A 17,695-nucleotide genomic window follows, 5' to 3' on the forward strand; every position below is an offset into this window, starting at 1 on the left:
CTTTAGAGTAGTAGAACACAAAAACCTCAAGGACATAAAGCGTAGCTGGGATCAACTGTGGCACCAGAAAAATACATACTTGGTATCATACAGGAGATGCTACACAGGGATGAGCAGGGTATTAATGTATCAACTGGCATCTACTGAGACTTGGAAAGTGTTTTGAAGACATAAGGTAAGAACTTCACAGAACTCTTATGCTTCTTCCAAATGAGGCACGTAAACTCAGAATACACCCAGTTAAACCAGTACAAATTTCTTACCACATCATTCTGGAGTATTTCTAGGGATTTCTTGTATTCTTCGATAGCTGTCTGTATGTTTTCAACATCATGTGAAACACTGGTAAGAGTGCTACCTATGGTCGCTACAGTCTGGAAGAAAGGAGGAGACAAATCTCAGCAAAAATCCAGTGTTTCAATGCCCTGAACATGATGTTTAGTTGATGAAGCAGCAGGCAGACTGCCACAGAGACAACCTCCTTTGCAAACAAAACAGCAACTATACCCATGGCATCTCAGCCAAAAAATGAACGCACCCTACATCATGACACCCAAGGAAACCACAACTACAGGCTTCAGATTCCCAAAGCAACGCAAACATTTTGGCATTAAAAAAAATAAGCCCTGAGATAAAGACATTTTTCTTCCTCTCTGCATGAAGTATCAGTATTAAACACACCGACGCTGGCATTGTGTATTTACCCTGCCCTAATCAGCTTTCAGGCTACTCAGGAGACACGTCACGCACTGCAGAACTGGTCTGCTGAAGGCTGCTAACCTGCTTTCCAAGCAAGCATTGCCTTTATTTTTTTTTTAACTCAGTGTTCTAAAAGAAGCCCAAGTCTTGAAATTTATTTTTTTCATTGGCGTGATACTGAAAAAAAAGCCACATTAAAATTGTTGCATTTAAACATCAGAATAGTTTTTCAACACTCATAGTACACTTCTTAGAAGGCCTCCAGGTTGTTTTTTTTTATTACACCAACCTTATAAAACATACATGCAAGAAAGATGGCACTGAAAAAGGAAAGGAAACAGATACCACATCTGACACCTTCTTTCTGTTCAATAGGAGAGCTTAAAATGAACTCTGAATGTTTCTGACACCGTCTTTCATTTTCACAAGGTGTGACCAAACAGACTTATCTAAACACAAAAAAGCCTGGCTGCTCAGCAGATCACTGCAACCTGAAACTTGTTGGCCCTAAAACTGTACTGATAGTACTGTTGTTAAGTGCAGCAAGATAACACTAAGGTTACTACATAAATTACGTGCAGGATCTAAACTCTATTTCTATATGACTTATGACACAGTGGAAATCCAGCATGCTTGTAACAGCTGCATAGTCCTCCCAGAAAAAGAAATCCTAGCAGCCTGGGCAACCAAACCACACTGCTTGCCTTATGTATTAGCTTGCTGATTATGCAATAACTTAATAGGAATAGGAAATGAGAAATGAAAACCTATAGAAGTCACAGGGAGAACTGGACTGACTACTAGCTCTAGCAATAAATATTTATATTGGGCTAAGTAACAGAACTGCCATGGAAGACTTGGGAAAGTTTCAACAAGCCTTCCTTTAACTATAACAAATGGGCCTGTAAAGAAGGCTCAAGCTAAGAGGCACAGGAAAACACTGTACTAACAGAGGTCACTTTGTATGCCTGTGTCACTCATTTGGGCTTGTCTTTCAAGGAACTGTCAGGAAACATCCCAGTACAATGTATGCTTTGCTGTGCACATACTGCAAAACTGCAGACAGACTTCTACCAGTATATGTGACACTAAGAAGATAAGTAGCCTGAAGGAAAGCAACCTCCAAGTTAAAGAAGCAACAACATAAAGATAGGCATTTCCAGAAAGGTGGAGCCAAGGCCTTCATTCATTGTTGTTACACTATCAAGTATATGAAGAACAATTTAAGAGCAGTAGAGAAGCCACTACTTCACACGTACAGTTCAGGTAAGTCCCGCTGATCTCGCTGTCCCCAAGAGCCCAGCTGCAGGCCAGCAGTGCAGGATGCACTTAGCAATACACATCTATGGTACTTGCCTTCTGGAGTTTCTCTACTGTGACAGGAAGGGAAATCAAATCAGAAGCAGACTTCACGTTGGTTTTGAGATGATTTACTGTTGAGGTCAATAGCGATATCTACAAACAAAGAGGAATGTTTACAATCAGGAAGCATAACCTTGATTATGAACTTTCACATAATTAAGGAATTAACTTTTAACACTAAAAGATAAGACAGAACTAAAAAAAAAAAAAAATACATGCAGACACAAAACACTCGTTTCTAGGTTAAAAGTCCTGCCTAGGCTACATCAAAAGTTACCTGCCTCTTGCAACAGAATCAAGATTCTTGTTTTTTAAAATGAATGACAAGCATATGGCACCCTCTACCATTTTATATTCATCCTCTTATTGACAGATGGCTGCTCAAGGAAGATTGTTATTTTGTTTTTGATATTGCACAAGAAGCCTTTACATAGAGGAAACACTCATCTAGTTTTGCATTTAGCAATCACAAACCTGCCCAGCAAAACCATGCAACTTCTCCAGATGAGTGATGGACAAAGAATGTGCACATATCATTAACAAGTTCTGTTACAAAGTGGTTTCTCTCAACTGTTTCACCCAGATGACGAGCATTCTATGAGTCTTCAAGACCAGTTATTCACTACAATCAAGAGGCTGTCAAACTACAAGCGATCACAAGCTGGTCCTTCATTGCTGGCATTATCATTTTAAGATCAATTTGTAGCCACCAGTAGCTGAAACAAATGAAGAATCAGTTTCCTCATATTCGAGAATTGAAAAGTAGAGCACATAAAATCCACTTTTTTCTAGCTATAAAAAGGAGTTCTTTTGCATGCTGATAAAAGGGACAAGATCCTAGCTTTACAACAGGCCAACCTTGACCAGCTGGTGTGCAGGCTCTAGCCTCACAGCTGTGGATATTGGCTGAAATAATTCCCAGCAGTGCATCCCAACAATTCATGGAAAAACAACAACTGAATTCTGGCCAAGACTGTGACCAGACCCCTAAGTAATACAAGGGCCTGTAGGAACCGTGTCCCAAGTATCTCTAACACCAAGAAGCAGATAATAGTCTTCTAAAAGTCCCATTAAGCACCTAAACATCCGTGGATAACATGTATTGTCAGATGTCAAAGAAAGCAAGTTTTCAGATGTGTTTAGGCACTTCCCACCCCTAAGCTCTCCATCACTGCATGGGGATGAAAACAACCCATCTGAGAAGGCACCCCAATGGTCTTTAAAACGTAACAGAAAGCATCGGTGTCAGAGGTACACACACCTCTGGATACCACTAACTGTGAGCAGCCATGAACTGTCACTAACCTCTAAGGCAAGAACTTCACTAAGAGCCTTCCCGGATGCTTTGTTTGAAGTGTGCGCTAATAGATCAGCTAAGGAAACAGCTTTCTGTTAAGTGGCTTAGTTCTACCACAGTAAACAGAGCTAAGATTTACTTCAGCTCAGATTCTGAGTATTAGCAGATTCTGCATTCACAAGCCACCAGTACATCCTCTGTAGCAAGATCAACTCACACTGATGCAAATTAACTTCTCTCTATGCACACAAAATGTTTGGAGATACTCTCCTTAAATCTGAAATATCAAATCTGTCATGGTAAACACCACAGTTATTTGGCAAGAAAATAAATAACTGCACAGTTCTCAGGTTTTTTTTCCAAGTCTGCCTCAAGCCTCCCTACTGGTTGCATAACTTTTCCTCTTTGCAGTAAGTCTCCAGTCCAGCTGGACGTTCTGTCTTCTTTGGCTTAGTATTAATACACCATTCAACTTTAAGAGTTCAGCATCTGGCCACAGAAGTCCTTAGAGAATGGCTAATCACTGCACTTAAATGAGCACACAGGCTTTTTTTCCCTGCTAGAAGGTTTACATTTTCCTGTAAACACAACACTCAATTGATTTTTCAGAATTAAGCACTTAGTTCTCCTCACCTGTTTATTGATCTCTGTGATATTTATCCAAACTTTATTCAGCCCCAGTTCTCCAGTCTCAATTTGCTCTAGTTGCTTTTGCTGCTGCACCAAATCTTCATTCAGTTTGGGGATTTCTTGGAAGGATGTCTTTTGATTAGACTCCACTAGACATACAAACAAATAAGTAAAACTTAAGGAGACATCAAAGTAAACAGTGTCAAACAAGCAAGGAACAAACTACAAGCAGAAACATCTACAGTAGTTTAAGGTAGCAGTAACAGTTTCTACATGAGTTTATTGCCACTTCTGTACTAAATATCTGCTTGAAACAGCAGCTCACGTAGAGAAAATCCAACAAGATCTTATTGAATGTAAGGCTTTGCAATAGTCCTGTCACCTCGGCAAGCTCCAACAGGTCTTTTTTTAGTGCTGTTATTTGGCATTACTTTGACAGGGAGATAGGAAATAACAACAACAGTAAACACGAACTACCAACATCACTAGGGCAAAGGAGACATGTGAAACGAACCTCAGTGCCCCATGTAGAGAGGTCAATGGTAATGTAGTGAATTACAAAGAGATTAATGTGATTACAGTTCTTCCACATGACAACATGACAACTGAGAAAAATAGATAAGCTTACACACCAATATCTGTTGATAAACAAATCAGTAGACACATGCCTTGGAAATAAAGTCAGTTATTATTGCATTTAATAACAGACAAGGGGGATACGTGGCTCAAATGAATTCTAGTAAGCCTGAGAAATGCAGCTCTTCCGGGTGTGCAGTGACTAAGCTGTTTAGCTGCAAGTGCTATTAGGCAACCCTAAATCCTCAGGTATGGGAAACAAGCAAGCAATGCTTTTGAGATGGAGATGACAGGGTTCTGCACAACCAGCACCTCTGCTCTGCAACGCTTCAGTACAAATTGCCATCTTCCAGAGCCCAGACTGCTGAGAGCACTGGGACCTAACAGTATGTATCAGGATGAATTTCCACGTGGGAAATCCCATGCACAAGGGGGCAAAGCCCTTCAAGAGAGTTTGATGCCCATGGAGTGGATGCTTAAGTACACAGAACCTGGGTATTTTCTGAAAGCCACTTCACCTCTCTTAAAGCAAGCTCTGAAGTCACTTTTAGGAATGGAGTAACTTGCACTGATTGCTCAAGATCCAAATAATGCTTCTGGTTACAATGTTCTCTAAAGGTGTGTTTTAGCCAAATCAGACTCAGGGCTGTTTGCGCATTTGCATTCCATGATGCAAATACATCACACTGAATCAGATGTCTCCTCACGAGACGTGAGAGGCTCTTGTAAACAGTTTACTTTCTATTTTGCTACTCTCACTGTGTACAAAAACTGCATTTAAGACTTTCCTACAGTGCTAGGAAGGTTAGATACTACATGCACATTCTTAGCACCACTACTAACAACCAAATGGCAATGCTACAATGATTTCCACCCACTCTGAATGTACCAAACATACAAAGAAGTCTTATTTAAAAAAAAAAAAAAAAGCTCTCATTCCACACTCAGCTTGCTCAAAGGATGGCAGAACAAGAACTGCCACAGGAATCTGCTCTTATGGGAGGAAGAAATAGAGATGAAGATTCAAAGACTGTTTATCCTGAGCAGCCACTGGAACAATGGACCTGCATGACTTCGCTCCTCCTTCCACCCACCTGTTCCACCAAAGCAGAATTTATCTTTTAGAACCAGGTTATTCTTGCTGTCCGTCTTTCTGTTGCTGCTGTTCTTGTTTTTAATGATGCCTCTCTCATCCAGCTTCTAGGGATGCTACTTCAGCAGCAAGGGAATGCAGGACTGTTTTTATCACCGCATGAAGGATAATGTGCTGTCTTTCTACCAGAGCTATTAAGGAGAGAACAAGCACATCTGTGGCAGCCAGACAGAGTGCCCAAAGCGAACAACTGCTTTAACAAAGATGCCTGTGTACAACAGGAATGATGAAACTTAACTACACCAAAGCCAACAGATGTCATCACACAGAACTTTTAATGCTAGTACACACCACAGCTTCAAGTAGATCAGTGCATAAAGACTAGCAGTTAGCTCATCCACAACAGGACAAAACCAGGCTCAGTGAGCTCAGAGCCACAAGGCAGTGCCAGCCAGCTAGAAGACTCCACCCTGGCAGACAGCTCAGCTACCAGCTCCTCCCCACCTTGCAGCAACATTACACACCCAACAGGAAGCCCCAGACACCCGCAGCTGAGATGTTCTCAAAGAACAGCAAGCACACTTCCTCAGTATCTCCTTCTACCATAAACAAATGAAGCTCTCTACTTGCCTCCAGCCTGAGCATCCTCAAACTTTTCAATTCAATTCCAAGAACTTTGGAATTGAATTTAAGATTGTCTTGGGCAAAATAAATAAATAAATAAATAAATAAACAATCCTAACATAAACACTGAAGTTATAGGACACAATTTGCAGTGAACAAAGACACTCTTCAGGCAAAACTTCAGCTTTCCTGCATGCAGGAAGGGAGGGGGGGGGGGGGGGCTGAAGAAGGATCAAAATTCCCCAGGCTGCTTTCTTAGAACTTTTTATAACAGTGGCTTCAGAAGGGAGCACTGCCAAACCCAAAGTAGGTCTTTCAGAAGCACGGAGGTACAAGCGGCTGCGTCCCTCTTTCCCTCTTCCTTGGGAGGTACCAGCAGTCAAGAATGCACGCCACATGCCTTAGGCTTGCTCAGCCTCCAGTTATTTTGGGTTCAGAGGACTCCTCCAGTCATGGCGGTGTGTCAGCTCTGTGCCTTCAGGTGTGGACCGAGCAGGTGGGCAGCCAGAGCTCTCCATACTACTCAAAGCGAACACGCGGCAGCACAGCCACACACGTACTTACTGGTTCGGAACTTTTCCTTGATCACATCCAGGTCCTCCTTGAGAGCCACCTGCATCCAGACGAGGCCCACACACGCCACCACGCAGGCGGCCAGAATGACGAAAGCACAGAGAGGGTAACAGAACTTGCAGCAGCGTAGGTAGTCCCCCCTGAGGAAAGCAGACAAGCACTCTAAGATCATCGGTCCAACCTCACCCCGCCATGCCCACCGACCGCGTCCTCAGAGCCGCGTCCCCACGGCCCCTGAACACCCGCCGGGACGGTGACCCCACCGCGGGCCGTTCCCCCGCCCCGCTCTCACTTGGCGCAGCGGCCCCGTCCCCCCGCCGCCGCGAACTCGTCCTCCTCAGAGCTGGACTCGGAGTCGGATGCGGGCGGCTCGGTGCGCAGCAGCCGGTGCCCCGAGCCCTTCTTGGCGGGCTTCTTCCTGCGGCCGTCGGCGGCCAGGCCGATGAGGGCGTTCAGCTCCTTGCGCTTCTTCATCCTCTTGTGCGGCGTGGGGGGCGGCGGAGCGGCCGGCGGCTGCCCCTCGCTGCCGCCACCGCCTCCTCCTCCTGCCGCCGCCGCGGCCCCCGCCGCCTCCTCGCCCCGACTCGCCAGCTCCGCGGGGCCCCGCCGCGGCTACAGGCGCTGCGCGGGGCCGCCGCTGCTCCCCCGCCGGCCCCGTGCAGCCCCGTCCCGGTCCCCCGCCCGCGCCATGGCAGCTGCGGGCGCCGCCGCGGCCCGCCCCTCGCCCGCCAGCAAGCCGCGCTCCCGTTGGGCGGCGGGACCCGCCCCGCCTCTCCGTTGGGGTGAAAGTGGCGTGTGAGAACGAGAGTTCGAATCCCGCCTCCTTCAGGGGCAACCCGCCGCTTGCAGAGCCGCTGAGGAGATATTGGTGGGAGATGTCTCGGTTTCGAATCCCACCTCCACCAGGGCGGCCCTGCTGCTGTGGAGGCAGCCCTTTACCAGCATCCATAGAGAGGGTATTCTCTACAAATATCGCTTGTGGGCACAGTGAAATGTTATCTTGATGCTAAGATACTTTTATACTTGAGGCCGTTACTTCTCACCCTACTGCTAGGCTCAGGGAAGACCTTATTTGCTCTCTACAGCTCTCTGAAAGGAGGCTGTGGTGAGGTGGGCATCAGCCTCTTCTCCCACCTAACTGTGAGAGGATGAGAGGTGATGGCCTTACATTGCTCCAGGGGAAGTTCTGGGTGGATATAAGGAAAAATTCCTCTGAGAAAGAGCAGCGATGTGCTACCACAGGCTGCCCAAGGAGGTGCTGGGGTCACCATCCCTGAGGTGTTCCAGAACCGTGAAGATGTGGCACTGAGGGATGCGGTCAGTGGCTGGACTTGGTATTCTTAGAGGACTTTTCCAACCGTAACGATTCCATGATTCTGTGTTTCTCCATACTAAACAATCCCAGTTCTCCACAGCATGCCCTCATGTCCATCAGCCACCCCTGGTGCCCGTTGTTTATCCCCGTGAAGCCACACAGGAGCAGTCCCCAAAGCCTGGTGGTGCCACTGTGTGCCCATTGCTGCGGGAACACCTGGCCATGGCTCAGCCCATGGCTTTGGTCACTGCTTTATGACTTGCCCTGTGGTGGGACTCATCTGTTCCTCACCAACCTCACTGCGGAGAACGCACCTCCACATTTTGTCCCAACCGTTTTTAAGCTACAGCTCGAAATTATAGCTCAGGTCGCACAGGGAGTCACACCACGAGAGCATCACTGTAGTGAAGCCTTGAAACTCCACACACAGTATTTCTGCCAAATACCCACTTCGGGTCTCCCGAGAAGAAAACGGAATTAACTGTGGCAATTACGAACATACATATACACAAAGGTGGCGGGGTGCAAGCCGAGGCAGCTCCCCGGCAGCTCTGGGCTTTTCCACTCCTCCCTCAGTGCCCAGCACCGCCCGCGCTCCTCCTCCCGTTCTGCCCGAGCCCCGGCGCCGGGCAGGGCTGGATGCTCCGCTCGCAATAAGCTCTGCCGTGATTCGGCGGCCGCTCGGACCTCGGGCCCGGCCCCTCCGCCCTGCATTGGCCGCCGGCGGGGATAAGAAAGAGCGCTGGTGCCCGCGGGTACCGCAAGGATGAAGGCGACGTGGTTCGGCGTGGATGTGGCCCGGGTGCTGCACTTGGCCGCCGTCTTCTGCCTGACGTGCGTGCTGCTGAAGGCCATCCAGCTGTACCACCGGCGGCGGGAGCTGCTGCGGGCGCTGTCCGCCTTCCCCGGGCACCCCACGCATTGGCTGCTCGGGCACGTTCAGGAGGTGCGGTGGGGCGCGGGTGGGCGCTGCGGGAGGGGGTGACACGGGGGGGAGGGTGGGTGATGTGCGGGAGGACCCTTTTTCTCCCCGTGCCTTTTCTCTGCTTGTGATCGCCGGGAGCGGTGTGTGGATGTGATAGGGAGACAGGATTTAAGGCTTTATGAGGTTGATTTGACCCCCTGGCTAACTACACACATGCATATAAGAAAGTCATGCTTGGAGTGCATGGCTGTACCTCAAGGTATGCATTTGTCCGTGCAGATCAGCTTGGCTGTTGGTTGCTGGCAGCTTTGTGAGCTGGCCAATGTGAAAGGCTTTTTAATCAGAACAAAAATGGAAAAGCTTTTGGATTTGTGCTGGAAGCGCTCAAAGCCCCATCCAACCTGGCCCTGGGCAGCCTGCTCTAGTGGAATGCATCCCTGCCCTGGTGGTCTTTAAGATCACTTCCACCCCAAGCCATGCTGTGATTCTAAAAGCATGCTGGCACCTCACGTGGGCTCTGCTGATCCCCTGCTGTGGCACATTAAATAACAACCAACCCAAAGAACAAGGTGGAAAAATTAGTGGAAAGGTTCAGCCAGACAGGAGACCCCTGAGTGACCACATCCACGCTGCAGTCTCTCTGTGTCTGACAGTACAAATGAGCTCTTGGCAGTACAAGCACGAGGCCAGGCCAGCTCAGGGGTTTGTTGCAGTGCCAGTTAGACTTTAAAACTGCAATTAAACAGAGCATGTTCATCAGATCTCAGTTGTGCCAGATGATACTGGGACGGAACTCTTTGGTGCTGATTACTCACACCCATAATTGTTAGGTTGTTCTGAATTTACCTTTCACCTTGGACAAAGAAAACCTTTTATATTGGGCATGCTTCTGTTACTGAAAGAGAGTTCTGTTAGTTTTAGTCAGTGCTGCTAAGTTTGCTAGAAGCCAGCAGTTGTGAGCTGGTGAGGAAGCTGTCAATGCCCTGGACACGTGCTGAAAGCAACATCTGTAGGTGCCGTGGTGGAAGAGAAGCTGGCAGGATGTCTGGCAGCTGTGTTCAGGGGAGCACTGAGAGCTCCTATTTCCATCTAGTTCAGCCTAACTGCAGTACCATGGCTATTCAAACCCAGAGCATCAGTTCCTGGCCACCCTTCCTCATGGGCACAGCTCCTGGGGAGCGGAGGGAGGTGGCCGAGTAGGGCTCAGTCCCCGAGCAGCCTCTCCTGTGCATCTCGCCTGTTTCAGCATCCGGTGGAGGATGCCTATTTTTGACCAAGAGTAGTGCAGCTCAGTGCTCAGATTTCAGCTACTGTGTTTCCTCTGCTTCATTTGTTATCAATGTGTGGTCATTAAAAATCTCCTTAGGCACCTCTTTCCAGATGCTTTTAGTGCTGGATCCATTCCAAAGCTTGCATTTCAATGTGAGATCGTGCTATCACTTTTCCTCTTTAGAAGAGCTGAGGTTATACTTTCCTTTCAAAACACCCAGGGGAGGAAGAAACGGAAGTGCTGTTTTGTATTTTTGTTGTTGTTGTTGCTGTTGTTTTTTTACCCAAAACCTCATGTCTGGAGCTCTGGTTAAGAAGCAGGAGCTGTCAGTGGACGTTCCTCTACGTCCTTGTTTGGTGACCACAATAGAACTAGAGGTCATGGCCTTAGGTTTCTCCAGGGGAGGTTCAGGTTAGATAGTAGGAAAGGTCTCTTTTCAGAAAGAGAGGTGATGCAGTGGCACAGCTGCCAATGGAGGTGATGGGGTCACCGTCCCTGGAGGTGTTCAAGAACCATGGGGATGAGGCACTGAGGGACGTGGTCAGTGGGCATGGTGGGGTGGGGTTGAACAGGATGATCTTAGAGGTCCTTTCCAACCTCAATGATTCTGCCATAACCTCTCCTTGCACATGAACTCATCTGCCTTCTGCTCTGGGATTTTTCCCAGTGACATAGATCAAACTGGGTGTCAATGCTCTAAAGGTGCAATGACTGTTACTGGGACTTGAGCCATCTGGAAAAGCCACGCACAACGAAGCTTATAGCTGCCCCAGTTTCTTCCAGCATGTTTATGCTTTCTGTTATTGCACCAACAGGAGGAAACATAGGTGCCATGCCAACTTCCCTCTCTGCTGACACTGTCTAAGGTATAGACTAGTGGGGGGACTCAGCTGCTACCGGACCCCCTGGGACAATGCTGGGGCACAAACACCCGCTTGAGAAATGCCAGCCAAGCAAATAGCTGAACCGAGAGAAGTCAGCACTAAAGGAACTGAGCAAACATTCACTCAATTCAGTAAATAGGGTGACATTTCAGCTCATTTCTACACTGCTATCGAATTCGTTGCACTTCAGCAGCTACCGTTTCAGCCCTAGCTCACCAAAATCCTTCCCTCTGTGCATTGTCATAGCTGGACTACATCTGTGCATGAGTTAGCAGCTTGGGCAGAGCAGTTTTTGTTTAAAGAAAAGGCAATTAGTACATGTGGACTTTTTGACTCTGCTTGTGACTCTTTGCACTAACCCAATCTAACCAGTTTGCTGGTTGTTGCCTGTGTAATATACAATAAAACTGGCTGTAAAAGCAATAAAACTATGATTGCTTTCAAAGAATGAACTGCCAACTACCACTGCTACAAGTAACGATGTCCATTCATGCAGCAATAGGCAGTATGCACTTCTGCCCATAAGGGTGCTCTCCATGGCTATGATCAATTGATAAGGAATAATTATTTTATATGGTGGTTCAAAGTAATAAGCACTTCTGCTTCTCCTGCCCTGCAAACCAAGGCCAGCCCCATGCAGGTGATAGCTTGATTTTGTGATGCAGGAAGACCTTGAGCTTTTGAAAACAGTGGCTAAGGAGATTTTCTATGTTCACCAAACCTGAGCATTCTGTCTCTTTTCCCTTCTTCGCAACTACAGTTTCTCAAAGAAGAAGATGTGCTGGAAAAGGCAGAGGCATGGGCACTGAAGTACCAACATGCCCACCCTATCTGGTTTGGGGGTTTCTCGGCAGTCCTGGTGATCAACGATCCTGAATATGCCAAAGCCCTTTTTGCCAGAGGAGGTAAGAGGCAATGGTTCAGCTGTGGAGCAGCAGCCCCAGACTGCAACTTTCCCAAGCTAGGATGGCAATTCTCAGCAAGGCAGGGTGTCACAAATAGGTTGTATTACAGAAATCAACGTTGGGTTGTTTTACAGAGAGAGCTGGCTGCCATGTACTCCAGGCATGCAGCTGCATGGCCCACTGAGGGCTGCAAGGGACCAGGGGTCCTCAAAATCTACTAGCAGATCTATCTTCCTTGAGTCCTCCTTGAAAAGCTCCCTTCTCAGAGCCTGATCTCAGCAAGGAGAAGGCAGCTCAGAGCTTTGGTGTTGGCTCAGTCCCATTGAGCCATTGGTTTGGCGCTTCCAGTGAGAAAGGTGCTCAACAGTGCATCTGAGAGGGTTAATCATTTACCCTACAACATGCCCGTTCAACTTTGGACTACCAGTACTTTTGTTTACTCCAGTCTGAGCATCTGCGTTTATACACTTTCTCACAATTGGACCTAACAGTATTGTTTTACCATGAAACAGTGGTCAGTTGGCCCAACAGTATTGTTTTACCATGAAATAGTGGTCAGTTCTGCAAGGATGCCACTAGTTCAGTTTCACACCCTACAGAAAGCAATACCCCAGGGTGAGCTTTCAGGTGCCAACCAGTGGAGTGATGCTGGTGAAATGTTTTCTGTTTCCTTCTCTTTCTTTTTTTCCCCTCTTTCTTTTACAGATCCCAAGGATAACCTCAGCTATAAGCACCTTATCCCATGGATTGGTAGGTATTTCCAGGCCTTTGCCTACTGGGAACTATCCTGAAGTTAGTTGAGAACACATTATAAACAAGCAGCATTGCACTTGTTCCTTCCCAAAAATGTCTGAAGTTATTCTGCTTGTTGGAAAAGGTGCTAAATAGTACTAGTTTTTGTGATTTAAATTAAAGTTCAGACATAGCCACTTGTACAAATGAGAATTGCTTACACCTGGAGGTGACCACAACCTCTGGAAATGATCTATTGTGGTAGATCTGTTTGTGTTGTGTCTGTAGAAACCATTCTGCTTTTTCACTGCTTGTATTTCCAAAGGGAATGGCTTGCTGATCCTGCATGGGCCCAAATGGCACCAACATCGGAAGCTCCTGACACCAGGCTTTCATTACGACGTCTTGAAGCCTTATGTAGCCCTCATGGCAGAGTCTACCAATGTGATGCTGGTAGGGACAGTGTCTGTACCTCTCTCTGTCCTATGTTATCACCCATGATTCTGATTGTAACCATGAGATAAGAGTCTTCTTGCAGCGTCCTGGCTGCTAGTACTTGCAAAGATGAGCTGTGACTTGGGCAAGGAGCTGGAGGCCCACTGTGTCAGCCATTCCACTAGGTGGCAATCTGTACCAAAGACAAAATTCTATCCACATAAGCACTGTTCCCCAGCTTGATTTCATGCTCTAAGAGCTCAGGTGCATCCATGCTCCTGTCTCTCTTCCCTTTCTTAGCTTTTGGGTCACCGGTTCCTTATGGCCCCAGAAGGAAAGAAGATCCAAAGTAATTTTGCAGTATTTATGGTTTCTCTTAGGATACCCTATGGGAAACGTTGAGCAAGAGTTCCTATATTTTATGCTGAAAAAACACAGTGGGACAGAAATCATGAGATGCGGGAAAAGCCTTGATTGGGAGCTTGCATCCTAGGCACTACAGTCATATATTCTGGAGAGATAAAGAAAAAAGAGACTGGGGGAAGCCTGGTGCCAGCACACATTGCTCTGGCTGCTGGTTCCCTTCTCCGGAGTTTTGACAGCAACTAAGAGATCCTCTTCACTTCTCCATTCCTTCAGGACACGTCCCCTACTAAGCACTTCCTTAATGGGAGGGTGAGTGCAGAACTGTCTTTTGCATTCTCTTTTTTCTCCTTTGCCCACTAGGATAAGTGGGAAAAGCTGATCACAAATGGGAAATCGGTGGAGCTCTTTGAGCACGTCAGCTTGATGACTCTCGACAGCATCATGAAATGTGCCTTCAGCTACCACAGCAACTGCCAGACCGACAGGTCAGTGTCCAATCCCTGGCTGAAAGTTTGCAGCTCAGAGAGAAAGCAGGCAAACTGCTTGTCAAAACACACCCGAATTTAGGCTTTGACGTAAATAAACCTGACTCAAACTGCAGGGTCTGTTGGGCAAGCACTTGCTCAGTAGTAATGCAGCAGCCTTCTAACAGAAGGCTTACAGAGTACTTCCTGATGCCATTATCCCTTAATACTTGGTTAGTCACTATGGATGAACCCCAGTGAGGCTGGGGACAGAGCAGACTCCAGGCTGGTACATAATGCCCTCCCAGCATATGCAGCAGTGTGAATCCCATCCCTTCTTTCCAGGCAAAATACCTACATCCAGGCTGTCTATGACCTGTGCCGCATGGTGCACGAGCGACTCCGCATCTTCCCCTACCACAATGACTTCATTTACTGGCTCAGCCCCCATGGATACCAGTTCAGGAAGGTTTGCCAGCTTGCTCACGACCACACAGGTATGCACTGTCATTATCCTCTCCCAAAGTTGTCATATAGAGTGTCTGGAAGAACCTTCAAGGAAGGGACGTGGCCGAAGTGTCTGCCACATCTGCTGTCTCCAGTCTCTGGCCCAAAGAAACCCATGCAGAGTTGAGAATCAGGCATCCCCTTGGGAGCCCCATGCATGTGTTATCCCCTTGCCCAAACTGTGATCATGCAGACCAAGGGAGCTGTGGTGAGCAAAGAAGTTTGTGGAAAAGGATGTGCTATTGCAACAACAGCCACATGCACATCACTTATTGTCATGCTCCTGAAAAAGTAGAACTACCTGCATGAAGAAATACACGTCAGTGCATTGGGAGCAGGGAGGAAGCCACCTCTTTGTCCAGCTTTGTGTTCAGGAGGTGATTTCCAGGTTCAGCATCTCCTGCCCTGCTGAGTCTTCAGCTCTTATTTACTCAGACAAAGTGATCCAGGAGCGAAAGGAGTCCCTTAAAGATGAACGGGAGTTTGAGAAGATCAAGAAGAAGAGGCATTTGGACTTCCTGGACATTCTACTCTGTGCTAAGGTGAGCAGTGAGGTGCATGGCTCATCACATCTGAGGAGGGCACATGCCATAGGGAGCAAAATTCAGTCCCTGTGGCAGTGCCACAAACTCACAGACATCCCCAGGGGATATTGTTTTACATTAGCTGCAGGCATCGTGCCCAGTCCTATCCAAATGAGGAAGAATGGGGATGTCCCAGTGTTCAACCACTGAGATGCTGGCAGTGTCTGGGATGACAACCTGGAAAGGGATTTCATAGTCTTAATATCATGGGGACAAAGGGGTTTACAGGCAAAAAAAAAAAAAAGCATCCCTAAATTCAGTCTATGCAGAGATTTATCCAAGGCCATCATCACCTCTCTTTGCAATGTTCCTTCCTGGGTTAAATGGGACCACTGAAGCTGTCTCTGTGTTGCTAGGATGAGACCGGAGCTGGCCTGTCTGATGAGGACCTGCGTGCTGAAGTGGACACGTTCATGTTTGAGGGGCATGACACCACAGCCAGTGGGCTCTCATGGGTCCTGTACTGCCTGGCGTCACACCCCGAGCACCAGGCACGGTGCAGGGAGGAGATCAAGGACATCCTGGGCAGTCGGGACACCATTCAGTGGTAAGGTTGCACATTTCCCCACTGCAATCATTCCTAAGCGAGCAGTGCCTTAAAGTCCTGGGAGCTGGAGTGCTAAGGGATTGCTCTTTTTCCAGGTAGCTGCATGCATGTTGTAGTCATGGCTTTTTGTGTTTCACCATCATGTTGTCCTTAAGCTTGCTGAATGGCTATTAACGTTGTCGGGGTGCCTAGCATGCAGCAACCCGTGCTCCCTCCATGCCCCAGCCATTGCAAGGGGGAAGCAGGAGGGCACTTGCAGCTTAGCATCCCCTGCTTCTGCAGGGAAGACCTGGGGAAGATGACCTACAGCACCATGTGCATCAAGGAGAGCCTTCGCCTCTACCCACCGGTGCCTGGTGTGTCCCGGCAGCTCAGCAAGCCCATCACCTTCCACGATGGTCGCACCCTGCCAGAAGGTCTGTGGATCCTGGTTCTGCTCAACATTGCTCAACACAGTAAAACTGTGTGTCTGTGCCACTGAGCCCTTTTCTCCTCCTCAACTACTTTACAGGCACTATCACTGCAATAAGCATTTATCTCATTCACCGAAATCCCTTGGTATGGAAGGATCCTTTGGTAAGTTTTGGTGCTCAAGCAGTGGCATTTGTGCTGCCTCTGCAGTGGGTGTAGCAATGAAGTGCTCCAGGAAGTTTCTTGTAGTAGCAGGCATGAAGGTGATTTTGATTAGCTTATAGGTGAAGAATTGAACTACATCCATGCACCACTGTTTCTTAGTTGTAATCATTGCTCTGCCTGATTTGTGCTGGCAGCACTGCTCCGTGAAAGCCAAGGGAATCTGGTTTATGAGTTCCAGTCCACCTCAAAGTGCACCTTCTTTCCAGTGGAGTTGTTCAGAAATTACGGGGCGTTGCACTTCCGAGAGTACCAATCACAGTACCTTTGCTCCTTAAATAACTGTTTCTTTTTTGCTGTATATACTTCATTCCCAGGTGTTTGACCCACTGCGGTTTTCTCCAGAGAACGTATCTGGCAGGCACTCTCACGCCTTTCTGCCTTTTGCTGCTGGAATGAGGTAAAACACTGGGCATGGGAAGAGCAGTGGGGTGCAGAAACCTATGTCCCTGGCAATGGCTTAGCCCAGTGGAGCATGTGCCAAGGGCTCCTCTTTCCAGCCCCCTCAGTTGTCCCCTGCTCACGTCCCCTGGGTGATTGCTGTCTTTATGTCAGGAACTGCATTGGGCAGCAGTTTGCCATGATTGAGATGAAGGTGGCCCTGGCGCTGATCCTGCTCCGCTTCGAGCTGTCCCCTGACCTCACCAATCCCCCCCATAAGATACCTCGGCTCATCCTTCGCTCCAAGAACGGCATTCATTTGTACTTAAAGAAAATCCATTGATGCTGGAAAATGGCCTGAGCGTCAGTGGGAGGGACTGAGCAGACCAGGATGAAATGTTTGCCTCGGATACAGGGTGCACAGTAGCTTGGGGTACGAGGATTCCTAGCTCCTGTGTGGCTGCCAACATCCAAACTTGTCCCTGTGGGCACCCCAGTGCCTGCAGGTCAGCTCAGAGCTGACCTCACCTCTTCTCTCACTCAATGCCTGATTGCACTCAATGCACTGGTTACAGATTGGGCTCGGAACTTTTGCTCAAGCTGCAAAATATGATGTGATTTTTGCATTAATAAACCATTGATTCCTGTAACAGCTGCTGTATTGAGTTTGGATTGCTAATCCTCGCCAACTCAGTCCCACCAGACAACCGAGCATCTCATAGAATCAATAAGGTTGGAAAAGACCTCTAAGATCATCCAACCATCAACCTGTCCCCACCCTGCCCTCTGACCGTGTCCCTCAGTGCCACAGCTCCACAGTTTCTGAACACCTCCATGGATGGGGACCCCACCACCTCCCTGGGCAGCTATGCAAGCACATCACCATTCTTTCC

The 17,695-nt window shown here is 47.8% G+C and overlaps 2 protein-coding genes across 4 annotated transcripts in view; one reads left to right on the forward strand and one right to left on the reverse strand.

Moving 5' to 3' along the window:
- The window catches only part of EFCAB14 (EF-hand calcium binding domain 14), a 41,250-nt gene that overhangs the window by 7,991 nt on the left and 15,564 nt on the right, over nt 1-17,695 (reverse strand). For 2 of the 3 annotated variants that reach the window (NM_001277774.2, XM_015291009.4), the window contains exons 1-5: nt 7,147-7,570; nt 6,846-6,994; nt 3,992-4,137; nt 2,056-2,154; nt 264-374 (exon numbers count right to left, since the gene is read on the reverse strand). In NM_001277774.2, coding sequence (NP_001264703.2) covers nt 264-374; nt 2,056-2,154; nt 3,992-4,137; nt 6,846-6,994; nt 7,147-7,328 — 687 coding nt within the window. In that variant the 5' untranslated portion in view covers nt 7,329-7,570. Of the gene's footprint in view, nt 1-263; nt 375-2,055; nt 2,155-3,991; nt 4,138-6,845; nt 6,995-7,146; nt 7,571-17,695 lie in introns of those variants that run through there. The other variant, XM_046944495.1, reaches the window with a different exon arrangement.
- CYP4A22 (cytochrome P450 family 4 subfamily A member 22) lies at nt 8,923-17,452 on the forward strand. Its single transcript, NM_001329509.2, has 12 exons — nt 8,923-9,115; nt 12,009-12,153; nt 12,859-12,903; nt 13,211-13,338; nt 14,047-14,171; nt 14,496-14,647; nt 15,093-15,199; nt 15,598-15,788; nt 16,071-16,204; nt 16,300-16,364; nt 16,739-16,821; nt 16,977-17,452. The coding sequence occupies exons 1-12, from the start codon at nt 8,936-8,938 to the stop codon at nt 17,143-17,145; spliced, it is 1,524 nt and encodes a 507-aa protein (NP_001316438.1). The 5' UTR covers nt 8,923-8,935; the 3' UTR covers nt 17,146-17,452.

This window comes from Gallus gallus, chromosome 8 (assembly GCF_016699485.2).
Source record: "Gallus gallus isolate bGalGal1 chromosome 8, bGalGal1.mat.broiler.GRCg7b, whole genome shotgun sequence".
Classification (NCBI taxonomy): Eukaryota; Metazoa; Chordata; class Aves; order Galliformes; family Phasianidae; genus Gallus; species Gallus gallus.